This window comes from Kwoniella newhampshirensis (genome assembly GCF_039105145.1).
Source record: "Kwoniella newhampshirensis strain CBS 13917 chromosome 10 map unlocalized Ctg15, whole genome shotgun sequence".
Taxonomy (NCBI): domain Eukaryota; kingdom Fungi; phylum Basidiomycota; class Tremellomycetes; order Tremellales; family Cryptococcaceae; genus Kwoniella; species Kwoniella newhampshirensis.
Genome location: NW_027118345.1, coordinates 114,335 through 126,532, shown reverse-complemented (window position 1 = coordinate 126,532; position 12,198 = coordinate 114,335). Strand labels below are relative to the sequence as shown.

Here is a 12,198-nt window from a genome sequence, read left to right as displayed (position 1 = left end):
AGTGCACAGAAGGCATTGTCAAATATTTCATTATTTCGAGCGGAGAGATGAGGAAGATCCATAAGATATTGTAAGAGAAGTCTAGGTAGGATCTCCCATATTATCGTATGTATTGTACATTATGACGCCGGTCTGAGCCTCCGTTGTCCCCAATAGCAATATCTGATTATGTCGTGTCGTCCAGTAAGACGCAGTCCAACCCAGATATCCTTTCCTGGCCAGACGTCTGCATTAATATGGATTGGGGTTCAGTCTCGATTGACGTCGTGAATTCTCCCGTGCGGGAGGGCGTGGTGTGAACGTATCAGTTGAGAGCTACGACGACGACTGGGACAAGTTGGCGAGTCGAGCCAACGGTGTGCTCCAACGGCGATTGCAGATCTTCCTTCCCGTTCCCGTATTGAAGGAGCTACCTTGGCGTGTCGCCTTGCTTCGTCGTCCTCCGCGTCTCCGATTGTGTGTACAGAGCCAGTCGATACCTCCGGCATCAGATTGGACAAAGTAGCGAAGCCTTCGTAAGGACGCAAGGACGCCACGCCCTTGGTTCAAAACCTCAATTGTCTTGTATCGACCCCTTTCATCGGACCGTCGATCCCTTCCACAACGCCCTCGTCTCCCTGTTCCTGTCCTTGGTGTCGTACCACATTATTCGCTCCTGAAGCCGGATTGGCAGTGACGATGACAGCTGTGGTGAGTCTTGGTCTGACAGAGAGCGAAGAGCAGAGAAGTCGATATCGAGCTCTGATATTGGATATCAACGAAGCGAGGTCGATCTCTATCGAGGATTCAGATGGGGCGAGTGCGGGGGTATGGTCTTCTGCAGTGAATGTAGATCGGGGCGCAGGAGGTTGAGTGCCGGTCGATATGGGTGCGGGCGTCGGAGTAGGAGTGGGGTTGATCGTTGGGAAGGATTTGATCAAGTCAAGTAAGGTTTGAGCATGCGATAGAGCGCTATATTGGATGTCAGCCAAGTTTAACTGAGTAATTCTTCGGGTCAACCCATCCCCCGGCGTTTCCTCAGCTCTAGAATACATGAGAGTCCTTCCTCACAGTGTATCCTTCTGTTCGGTCATCGACCATCCCCCAATCAAGAAGCAAGAACTGAGAAGCTAGAAGCGCCCATCCCACTCACCGAGCTTCCTTCCCTCTTCTCCCGCTCCCGCTCCCACTCCCGCTCCGACTCCCATTCCCATTCGCCTGCTCCTCCACCTTGTTCATCAGCAGATCGACCCACATGGCCGCCCATCCTTCATAATATCCGACTTCCTCCCACAACTCCCACGCCTTCTCTTTGCCGAGCTCACGACCTTCGAAGAGACCGTGGAGCTGGCCGTGGGCGTGACCTGCTTCGTAGCCTTGGGTGTAGAATCTGCCATATGTACGCGGAGGACGGATGGAGGCCCGCCCGCATTGGACGAATAAAGCGGGCGTGGTGATGTGGTGGTAGATGCCGTATACGATTTCGAGGTGGAGGAGAGGGATGTTGAGGTCAGATAAAGTTGGTCGAGCACAGGCAACGTCGGTTCAAGGCGGATTAGTGACAGTTGTTGTTATTGCACAAATCAATGGATTGGCGAGCCAGAATGGGATTTGACAACTTGAGATCAGCTTCTGTCGCTTCCCACTCTCGCTCGCGTGTGCACGGTGGACACACTTGCTCAAACGCAGGGACTCACCTGGATTCCAAATTCGTAGTTTGTTCCAAGACATCTTGACCATCCATATCAAAGTCGAAGGCGAGGTCGTCCCCTATCCGCTCAGTTACCTCAGCAGGGCGAGAGTGAGCAGAGGCTTTGTCTGTATCCATCGTGGATGTGATAGATCGTGATCGTGTATGACGTTCTGAGAATAGTTCGAGATATTGTGAGATACAGCCAAGGAACCAGCGAGTAAAGCACATTGCATGTCCCAACTTTTCTTTTTCGGTGCCTGAACAAGCGAAGGAGGCGAATTGTCACTACTACTACTGTGGTCGACTTCAATCTCCTGCCAAAGTCCAACGTGAGTAATCAGTCGATTAGTCATTGAACAAGCATGGATCCAATTGCTCCACATGGTCTACGGCGAGCAGCATCATCACACATAGTAGTGGATGATCCCTGCCTTCGAGAAACATGACATTTTGGGACTGCTTTGCGCACGGACACCCCCCGCCAAAGAAAAGAATCGGTGGCGTCTACACATGAAACGCCTCTTTGACCATCTTTCCTCTTCGTTGATAGAACGTCGCTCACCACTATAAAAAAACGTCTCTTCATCGTCACTACTTGCTCTTTCACCATCGTCATAAAAAAACGGACAAAAACTACAGCACCCGGGATTCCCAAGTGGTCCCCCACCTTGGTACTAACCGAGCGATACACAGCTTAATTTTCCAAAGCGGACGGGATGGAATGCTTTCTGTGTTCTATGGCCGTAGATGAAAGATACCCAAAGCCCAACTCTTGATATAGTGTCCAAACAAGCCGAGGACATACCTTCCACGTCCATCCCGTCTGCTTTGCGGTTATCGGTGGACAGTTTGTTTGGCTGTATGTCATCATCCAGCACAAGCGAGGTGTATTTCCCAGGCGCTTAGCTGCCCCTAATGTCTGTCATACGCAGAAGCAATCAAGACCAAAAGTCCTACCCTGTACACAAAAACCGAGGGGCGTGACTTGCAACTTCAGACTCATCATTGACAGCGATGCATCTCTTGCCCGACTCGCGGTACCATCAGCTGGGCCTACCCACTCACGATGTCGGACAACGATCTCTCTCACAAGCACAGTGGAACCATGACTTGTTGTCAAGTGGAGGTGGTGGAGGAAGTGGAGGAAGTGTGGAGGGGAGAGCGGGGAAATGTCAGTTGGTCCACAGATGTTATATATAGAGGCACTGACGACTCAGTATTTGGTGATCCATGACATTGTCATTCCAAACATATCTCGTGAATCCCAGCTACCGCACCATTGACTAGCTCACGGGTTACACCATGTCATCCTCGATCCCAGAGACTATGCAGGCTCTCCGAGTGTCAAACGCAGGGGAGTAAGTGGGTCATATTTGGTATCTCGTTGAGTAATCATCTATCAGCCGCTCCACCATAAGATGAGCCGAGCTGATCGCTATATACCCGCCCTCAAGTTCTCATTACAAGCTTGAGACGATCCCCGTCCCGAACGTCGAAGGATCCCAAGTCCTACTCAAGATCGGTGCAGCGGGACTATGTCACACTGATCTGATGGTGATGGACGGGTCCTTCGGCGGGGTATACCCGATCGTGGGGAGTCACGAACCTGCTGGGACGGTGGTCGCTCTTGGGAAGGACGCGGAGAAGAATGGGACGGCCAAAGTTGGGGATAGAGTAGCTGCGCTTTTACCGAAGGACCCTTGTGGCGAGTCATGTTCCCCTTTCTCGCAAGGATCAAACAGAAGACTGAAACGCAAGATAGGTGAATGTTCGGATTGCAAGTTGGGCGATTGGAAGTGAGTCTTCTTGACCGATCATCACGATGTTTTGTGTCTATGAGAAGCGGACAACTGAAGACCAGTTCAGATACTGCGCCAATGTCAAGTACGGAGGTATCAACGTCGACGGCTTCTTCAGCGAATACGCTTTGGTCGAAGCCAAAAACTGCGTCGTTCTCCCCGACTCGCTGAGCTTTGAGCAGGTCAGTCGTTGTTTGTCAAAGCGAGGTGGCTGCTGATCTGACCAAACCCAGGCCGCACCACTCACATGTGCTGGGATCACCATCTACACGGCCATCAAGAAAGCGGGACTCAAACCTGGTCAGATCCTCGCGATCAGCGGTTTGGGAGCACTGGGTCATCTCGGTGTACAAATGGCGAAGGCGATGGTGCGTTCTTCGGTCATTCCAGCATTCCAGCAAGTACATGCTTCTTGTCACTGGCTGGAAACAAAGACTTCCTTCTCTCCATGGCTATCTGGCTACAATCGACGCAGTATCCAGGACACAGATTTGTGACGGGAGCTGATCTTGGGCACCGACATTTCGGTTGAACAGGGCCTTAAAGTCGTAGGTATCGATGCCCGTCCCGAGCCCATCGCCATGACCAAGGGTCTCAATTTGGCTCCTGACTTGCTCATCGACGCTACCAAGACTGAGGCGGATGCAGCAAAGAAGCAGATTGCAGATTTGAGGGAGGATGGATATGTAGGATGGGACGGTGCTGATGGTGAGTCAATATCTATCTGATTAATCATGTACTCTCAGGCAGCGGGACTGCCCCAAAAACGTCACATGTTTTTATTATTAGTATTTGATTTCGTAAATGTCTACCGCCAATCAACTTCATCTGCCCTCTCGATAGCATGAGCTGACACATATGATCACGACAATCTCATACAGTCACGATCATCGCCGCCGACGCACTTCCCGCCCAATCCTACGCTGCTCAAATCACACGCCGACACGGTCATCTCATCCTCGTCGCTCAACCCCCACAACTCCAATTCGATTTCCGCAACTTCATCTTCCAGGACCTGACGCTCTCAGGATCTCTACACGGTAACGAGGTGAATCTCAAGGAGACTGTGGAATTAGTGGATAAGTTTGGGATCATCAGTGATTTGAGTAGGTTCAAGATCGGGCAACATGAGGAGATGGTCGATAGCGTGCATAGGGAAGGGAGGAAAGGGAAGAGTGTGTTGGTCTTTGAGTAGACCAATCCAATATTGTGAGAAGTCTGGACATTATGGAAAGAGTTGTTGTATCTAGTAAAGTGAACATGAGATATCGCGATGAACGCGGAGACGGCAGCGTGCCCTTACATGCGCCTTCCGTTGCAATCTGTATGCACATGCCATCTCGAGAGCTCCAATATAAACATGACGAAACCATATGGCAGCTTCTTGATCTCCTCTCATCTCTTCCTTACGTCCTACGCCTCTACCTTGCTCTTGTACAAGCTCTTCGCAATCACGATCGCCTCGTCAATCTTGCCAATCTCACTGCCCACGCCTGTGGCACTGTCGTCTCGACCACCACCCTGCGCGATTGGAACCCTCTGTCAAAGACGTTTTCATCGTAGATGAGAGACGTTTCTTACTCACCTTGCCTCCGAGAACCTTTGATACCTCGCCCAACCAGGTCTTGGCATCTAAAACTTTTCGCTCCAAGATCTCCTTGGGCAAGAAGTTGGTGTGTGCAACCTTTCCAGTCTCAGGGTCCGCGCTGAACACATATATCGCCTTTGAGAGGGATTTGCCCGCAGCGACAGCAGCCGATAATGTCTATATATCGGACAGATTCTTCATCAGTACTCCGCTCGATCTCGAATGACGGCTTGTACTCCACACACCTTTGAGTTGCCTCCGATGTCGAAAGCGCCAACATAGACATTTTCATTAGGGTTGGTCTTGAAGAAGGCTTTAATCTCATCGGTGATCTGTGTCAAACAGTTAGTGTCCACTCAGTCACATCGCGGCTGACCCGCTCACCAGCTTGGAGTCCGCTGTTACCTTCGCTTTCGCAGCGGCGACAAGTTCACCCTGGATCTTCTCGAATCGCTCCTTTAAGTTAGCCTTCTTGATTATGGAGATACCACTCTGGCCGAGCTCCTTTAAAAGTCGTCAGCTACTTGACGTCGCCCTTGGGAAAGCATTGCCAACTGACAACAAGGTAAGGCTTCATCGCTGTCTCCTTCTCCTTGCCTTCCAGCTCCTGAATCTTCTCCAGTCTCTTCTCGAACTCCACGGCCTTTCTTGACACGTCATGAGCATCGTGTCCTGTGACAGCCACGACTCGTCGGATACCCTTTGCGATCGAAGACTCCTCCACGATAACGAAGTCCTTGATATCGTCGGTCTTGGCGACATGTGTACCACCACAGAACTCGATACTAGTTCCTCGCCACTTGGTGTCTTGAATGTTCTGAGCAATCTCCTCGATCGGGTAGCCGAGTGAGACAACTCGGACTGGATCGGGATAGGCCTCGCCGAAGACAGCACGTAGACCAGGGATCTTATAGGCCTCAGCCAATGGCATTTCCTTCGCGTAGACAGGTGCAGCCTTCTTGATCCAGTCGTTACAGATCGCCTCGATCTTGACGTGTTCAGCGATACTGATACCCTTGCCGTGGGAGAAGTCGAATCGGAGCTTGTTGGGGGCGACAAGAGAGCCTTTTTGATCGATGTGATCGCCAAGCACTTCTCGGAGCGCAAAATTGAGGATGTGAGTACCCGTATGGTTATTTCGGATGGGCCATCGTCGAAGCTGCTCCATGTCAGTTACTACTCTAACAGTCTCTGAACCCCCCCAGCAATACACACCTCATCATATGTACAGATGACCTCATCTCCAACCTTGATCTCGCCCTCCTCGATCTGCCCGATATGCAAAACGTAACCGTTGTACACCTGAACGTCGTCCACCTTGAACTCAGCCTTGCCGTCGATGGCAATGACACCGGTGTCGTTCTCCTGACCACCAGACTCAGCGTAAAAGTTAGTTTTGTCGAGGAGAATACCGAAAGGAGCGTTGGCAGGAAGTTCAGAGGTGGAGTTGTAGAATCTGGAAGAATGGTAGATGCTTTTGACGGTAGCCTTGATGTCATCGAGTTCTACGCAGATGGTCAGCTACGATTGGACATTCTACGCCACATGTACTTACGGTACTTGAACTGATCATCAGTCTTGGGCACAGCATCATTGGCTTCCAAAGCACCAAGATCGTGAACATCTAATTTGACACCGGCAGCACCCTTCTCCTTGCCACCAGCCTTGCTCGCCTCCAAACTTTCCAGTCGAGCCTTCTCAAATGCCACTTCGTCTATCTTCAGTCCTCTCTCCTCCGCCATGATCTGTGTGAGATCGACAGGGAAACCATAAGTGTCGTACAGTCTCCAGATATCCTTTCCTGACAGAACGGTTCTCTTCTCCTCGATGGCGGTGGTCGCATACTTGTTGAACAAGGCTTCTCCTCGAGTAAGTGTTCGGGCGAAAGAAGCTTCTTCCTCGTTGAGGATCTCAATGAGCTCAGGGACCTTCTTCGTGACTTCGGGGAAGATACCGCCCTGGCATGAAACGTCAGCGAGGGTCAATGCGTCTTTGCAAAACCAACTCACCAGCGACTCGACAACGGTGGGAACAAGCGACGAAAGAAAGGTCCCGATTTTGACATTGAGCTTGTTGCTAGCATATCGCACCCCTCGTCTGAGGATTCGTCGAAGCACATAACCTCGTCCGTCTTTGTCTGGGATACCTCCATCTGAGATCGCCACTGTCAATGTTCTAATATGGTCCGCAATGACTCGGTAAGCAGTATCGACTCCGTCCACATCCTGCTCTCCGAGCTTGCCCGAGTACGGTCTAGCACCGGTGAGCTCCTGAATTTTGGCGAAGATGGGGGTGAAACAGTCGGTATCGTAGTTGGATGAGACGTTGTGGAGTACGGAAACTAATCGCTCGAAACCCATACCAGTGTCAACGTGCTTGGCGGGAAGGGATCGAAGCTCGCCGGATTGCTCTCGGTTATATTGGATGAAAACGTTGTTCCAGATCTCAAGCACGTTGGGATCGTCGGCGTTGACGAGGTGAGCAGCCTCACGACCACCGATACGGTCAAAGTGGATTTCACTGTGAGCAGGTGAGCAGTCGTCAGTCTTCTGCAAGGCCATGAAGCAAACATGCCGGTAGCTTACCTGCATGGACCACATGGGCCAGTAGCACCCATCTCTACGAAGCGTAAGCTACATTCATTGCTTGACGTCGGAATACTCACCCCAAAAGTTATCCTTGGCGTTACCGGGAAGAATGTGCTCTTCCGGAACACCGAGATCTCGCCAAATCTGTCTGTGAATAGTGGTTAATTGCGCTTCCATCGTCACGATGCCACAGACTCACTGAGCTTCTGCATCCGGCTCCAGTCCTTGCTTCGCATCTCCCTCAAAGTATGTCACGTACAACCTCTCCTTTGGCAGACCGTACACTCGAGTCAACAGATCCCAGGCCATAGTCAAAGCTCCAATCTGTAATGAAGGTGTCAACAACTGCCCAGGTATCATGATAATTCATCCTGCTCACCTTGAAGTAATTGCCGAATGACCAGTTACCCAGCATCTCGAAGAACGTATGATGGTATGTGTCTTTCCCCACATCATCGAGATCTGCAAGGTGATGCAGAAATTAGCTGAGGTCCAGTCTACTCGAGCTAAGCTCGAACGGAACAGGGTCCGTATCGACTCGCCTCAACCTCACCATTATGCTTGCCACCTGCGCGGATACACTTCTGACTATTGACCGCACGGATGAGCTTGGACAGGTCGGATTTGGGGTCGGCAGTACCAAGGAAAAGAGGTTTGTACTGGTTCATACCCTATACAAGCAGACGATATCAGCTGAAATTCTGGCCGTGAAGAGAAGAGACTTTAGCTCACCGCATTGGCAAAAAGAAGTGTATCATCGTCGAAAGGGATGACGCCACTCGAAGGCCAGAAGGTATGCTCGAATCCAGGTTGCTTGACAAAGTAGTCGATGTAGGTTTGTCTGACCTTGTTGGCAGGCCATTGTTCGGGTACAGGCCAGGGATGAGGGGCCGTGGTAGGCACCTGAGGCTTAGAAGTTGCCGCCGACATTCTTGTCGTTGTCGTCGTTCTTCTTGTTGTGAAAGGATAGCTGAAAGGTTGATGATGTGGTATGTGATGGGATTTGAGACTGACTCTGGCTAATCGAAGAATGGAAGAGCCAAAAACCATAAAACGAAGATTCCACGCTTAGCTGCCTGGAGTCGGGCTCTGTTATGCCTGCCAAATAGTGAGAGGAAGACGAGGAATTGGATGAGCGTTGTGGTCAAGTCATTCAACTGAACATAGAGTTAGTCTTCATTCATTGAGCGAGTCGAGCACAGAGAAACGAGGAGATGGGAATTCCGAAACTAGGCGAAAATAGTCACGTGATCTTCACATTCACCTTCGCCTAATGCGACGCGTACCGCCGTATCCATCTCCATTGATCATGACTTTCGTGTGGGCAACATGGTCAGAACTATACTCATATCTCGCATTGGATTGTCAGTGGGGTCGGAAAGCCGCAGCTGCCTAAGGAGTATATACGCTCTTCGACAACGGGAATCCCCTTCACAGAAATTGCAGAGGTAACGATCCATGTCACGGACCGATTCTTCGAGATGTCGCCGGAGGTACTTCGACGATCATTGTTGTTTCTCACTAAGACATCGTTACCATCTCAAGGCTAGACTCAGTTGAAACATCTCGCATTCATTCAATGGTGGAATCACTCAAATATTGTGAAGGGGTGAAGGGTATAAGCGATGTAAGCGGGCCTTCAGTGGAGGGGTCTCGCCTTGGCGTATGTCTCGCTCGACTGTGTGACAAAAGATTGGGAACGATGAACCCAGAGTCAACAGGCGCTTGTGTCTGGACACCTCGATGAGAGTATGCAGACATTTCGAGATATCGCTCGGCATCGCTGAGGACTTTGTTCTCCGTGGGAATGCTGCGACAAGAAGAGAAACTGAATGAGTGGGGCGGACAGTCGAAGAGATCTTCTGAAACGAATGCTATTGAAGATCATGTCTTGACTCATCCCGATTCGTTCCAAGGTTACAGACAGACAGACAGATGTGATCGAAGACATTCGTTCGGACTCTGTTCAGATAGTACTGATAGTGACCCAAACGCCTGTCTTCGGCTTCGCTCCTTCATTGAAGCTCTCACTCGAATTGCTATAAGAAGCTTGAAACCCTTCCTGTGTCGCCCATGATGTATTCTGAACCCCCCCCCCCCCCCCATCCATCACAACCCTTCACTTACTGTCCCACCTGTCACTTTCGTCACTCCAATCGATATAGTAAGAGATGGTCGCTGTATCTGTCCTCCCTGCCAATCCAAAGGTCGCGGTAAGTATCCGCCGCCGCAGGGAACGATAGCTGACGACACAACAGGTGTTTTCCACAATTCTGGCCGCTCTCACCTTCTATCTCACACTCGAAGCACAACCGTACTACCTTGACGAAGTGGGTCTGCTCAACTTGATCTCTTTGGGGCTGTATGCCCCGCTAGCAATACTGCTCATTTACGATACCTATCGACGGTGAGCCGCAACTTCTTGTCATAAAGCTGTGGCATGGTATCTCGCCCCGTTTGACTTTGCTGAGATTATTCTTGAACCGATGTAGGCGCTCCGATATGCCTGCCACGCGACTTACTGCTCGTCCGATCTCGTCCTTATTCAAGTTTGTGTACAATGCGAGATTCCAACTGTGTCTTACTGTCGCTCAATGCGCCTTGTGGCTGGGTACGTGGCGACGAACGTCAATCACATTTCGTCCCATCTTACTGTTCAGCCTCCCTCTGGCCACGGCGCCCCTTTCCTAAATTTTTGTTGGATAGGCTTTTGCTGAATGACCATGAGGCCAAGTCCAAGCGTTTCATTGGAGTCGCTGACCCTGATCACTTCTTCACCTCCCAGGCTTCATAGGGGTATTCGTAGCAGACCTGTACACCGAATACTCACACGGCCAATCCACCCTCGCCTGTCCTTCTTCTCGCTGCGGCTCGTATTTCTTCGCCCTTCAACTCTCCTACATCCATTTCTTCCTAATCTTCACCCAGTTGATCTCCTTCTCCCTCGTCCTTATCGAGATCAAGACCAGTCCGAGACGAGTCACCTCGGATCGGACGGTCTCCCAACTCCTCTCCAAAAGTCTGGATGAGTTGGTGCAATTTAGGGAGGAGGCGAAGAGGGTTCGGGCGGAATTATCTGGAGGTGATGGGAGAAGTGGGATGGTGAATTGGTTAGGGGGCGGAAGGATGAAAAGGGGAGCGTTTAGTTTGAGTGGGGGTGGGAATCAATTGCCAAGCCAACGAGAACATGGTTTGGAAGGTGAGATTGGCGGACAACAGCATGAACACCAGACGTTGTCGAAAGACCAGTCCATCAATCTTCAAGGAGATTCACCTCGGAAGTCGACTTTCGCACCTTCATCGAAAGAAGGGGAAATCGCAAGTGGAGGAGCAAGAAGACGAACGAGGACAGTGTCTGCGGAAGCGAGCGATTCCTTCTTCTCCTCCCCCTTCTCTTCCTCTTCTCACGGTATTGTCAGTCAACAGCACCACCAGCAACAACAACATGGTCGGACGAACGATTCTGTTGTCTTCTCACTTCGAACTTTATCAGGGATTTCTACCAACACACTTCGTTCAGCTCCGCTTCCTCCGATCTCGTCAGCTTCAGCGAGAGCGAGCGCGGCATCCCCAACAACAGAGATGGGATTCGAACTCGAGAAATTTCACGGGACATTCAGACCAAACCAGATCGATAACGGACGGTATCCCCCACCCTATTCTACCGATGGTCCCCGTGGGGTTTTCTTCTCTCCTCCTGTCAACACGACGCCGACGCCGAACGGGAAGAGGAAGATGCCCTTGCCGTTACCGCGATTGTCTGTAAGGTTCGATCTTGCTGAAGCGTACGAATTGCCCATCTGGCAAGAAGACGAAGAACAGATGATCACATTTGGGGTGGGAATGGCCGCTGGGAATGGGAATGGGACACCACTTACTCCGAAAGGAAGTACTCCTCAGCCTTATGGTCATACCGACAACAGCGGCGGTGGTTATTTCATCAATAGAGGAGGACCAGGAGATCTCGGAAAACAGTCGGAATCGATTTTGACCCCAACTCAGAATGGATTAAAAAGGGTCTTATACCCTTTACTACCCGATACACCGACCAATCCCGGCTTATCATTCTCCCCAATCTCAACGATTGATTCTCCGGGGCTGATAGAAGACTCGTCATCACCATCACCATCTTCGCCACTAAGAGAGGAGATGGGATTGGTGTACGACTCGAAGAAAGAGACGACGACATCGACGAGATCGAGTAGGAAGGGGAAGAAGGCGAGATGGGGGCTGGGAAAGGCGGAAGAAAGAGGGTATTTCGATTTGGAGATGAGCAATGGGCAATCAGGGAGGGCGTGATTCACCTCATCAATCTTTGTACAGTTTACAGTATGACTGGCTGGTGGTATGGTCGCCCCTTGTGGTCCTTCGCGAGTCAGAGTACGTTGAAAGTGATTCGGAGCACCAGGAGCACTTGGGTCGATTTCTGTATCTTGCTTGTTATACCTGTTGTATATATGTATTGAAGTTTCGTCACATAGTCCGAAGCACAAGTGCATCAGGGGCTCGTCATGATACAGCACACCGATCATTGTCGCTTGACGCCAGAAG

The 12,198-nt window shown here is 50.8% G+C and overlaps 4 protein-coding genes and 1 non-coding gene across 5 annotated transcripts; 2 read left to right on the top strand and 3 right to left on the bottom strand.

Moving 5' to 3' along the window:
- Positions 1-545: 545 nt before the first annotated feature.
- Positions 546-1,807, bottom strand: IAR55_007004 (uncharacterized protein; the record flags this gene model as incomplete). Its single annotated transcript, XM_066950080.1, has 3 exons — positions 546-951; positions 1,133-1,369; positions 1,677-1,807. 3 exons carry the CDS (start codon positions 1,805-1,807, stop codon positions 546-548), a joined length of 774 nt encoding a protein of 257 aa, XP_066799295.1.
- A 496-nt stretch (positions 1,808-2,303) lies between these two features.
- On the bottom strand, positions 2,304-2,418 carry IAR55_007003. The gene has a single exon (XR_010824805.1). It is a non-coding gene; the product is annotated as a 5S ribosomal RNA (ribosomal RNA).
- A 556-nt stretch (positions 2,419-2,974) lies between these two features.
- On the top strand, positions 2,975-4,666 carry IAR55_007002 (uncharacterized protein; the record flags this gene model as incomplete). The annotated part of the gene is made up of 7 exons (XM_066950079.1): positions 2,975-3,030; positions 3,127-3,377; positions 3,435-3,468; positions 3,539-3,653; positions 3,705-3,839; positions 4,008-4,179; positions 4,353-4,666. 7 exons carry the CDS (start codon positions 2,975-2,977, stop codon positions 4,664-4,666), a joined length of 1,077 nt encoding a protein of 358 aa, XP_066799294.1.
- A 218-nt stretch (positions 4,667-4,884) lies between these two features.
- On the bottom strand, positions 4,885-8,577 carry IAR55_007001 (alanine-tRNA ligase; the record flags this gene model as incomplete). The annotated part of the gene is made up of 14 exons (XM_066950078.1): positions 4,885-4,992; positions 5,057-5,236; positions 5,305-5,391; positions 5,444-5,563; positions 5,619-6,218; positions 6,275-6,564; positions 6,615-7,017; positions 7,069-7,579; positions 7,645-7,678; positions 7,725-7,795; positions 7,847-7,971; positions 8,027-8,109; positions 8,201-8,318; positions 8,380-8,577. 14 exons carry the CDS (start codon positions 8,575-8,577, stop codon positions 4,885-4,887), a joined length of 2,928 nt encoding a protein of 975 aa, XP_066799293.1.
- Positions 8,578-9,818: 1,241 nt separating this feature from the next.
- On the top strand, positions 9,819-11,946 carry IAR55_007000 (uncharacterized protein; the record flags this gene model as incomplete). Its single annotated transcript, XM_066950077.1, has 4 exons — positions 9,819-9,860; positions 9,906-10,054; positions 10,140-10,258; positions 10,433-11,946. The coding sequence occupies 4 exons, from the start codon at positions 9,819-9,821 to the stop codon at positions 11,944-11,946; spliced, it is 1,824 nt and encodes a 607-aa protein (XP_066799292.1).
- Between the last annotated feature and the right edge of the window lie 252 nt (positions 11,947-12,198).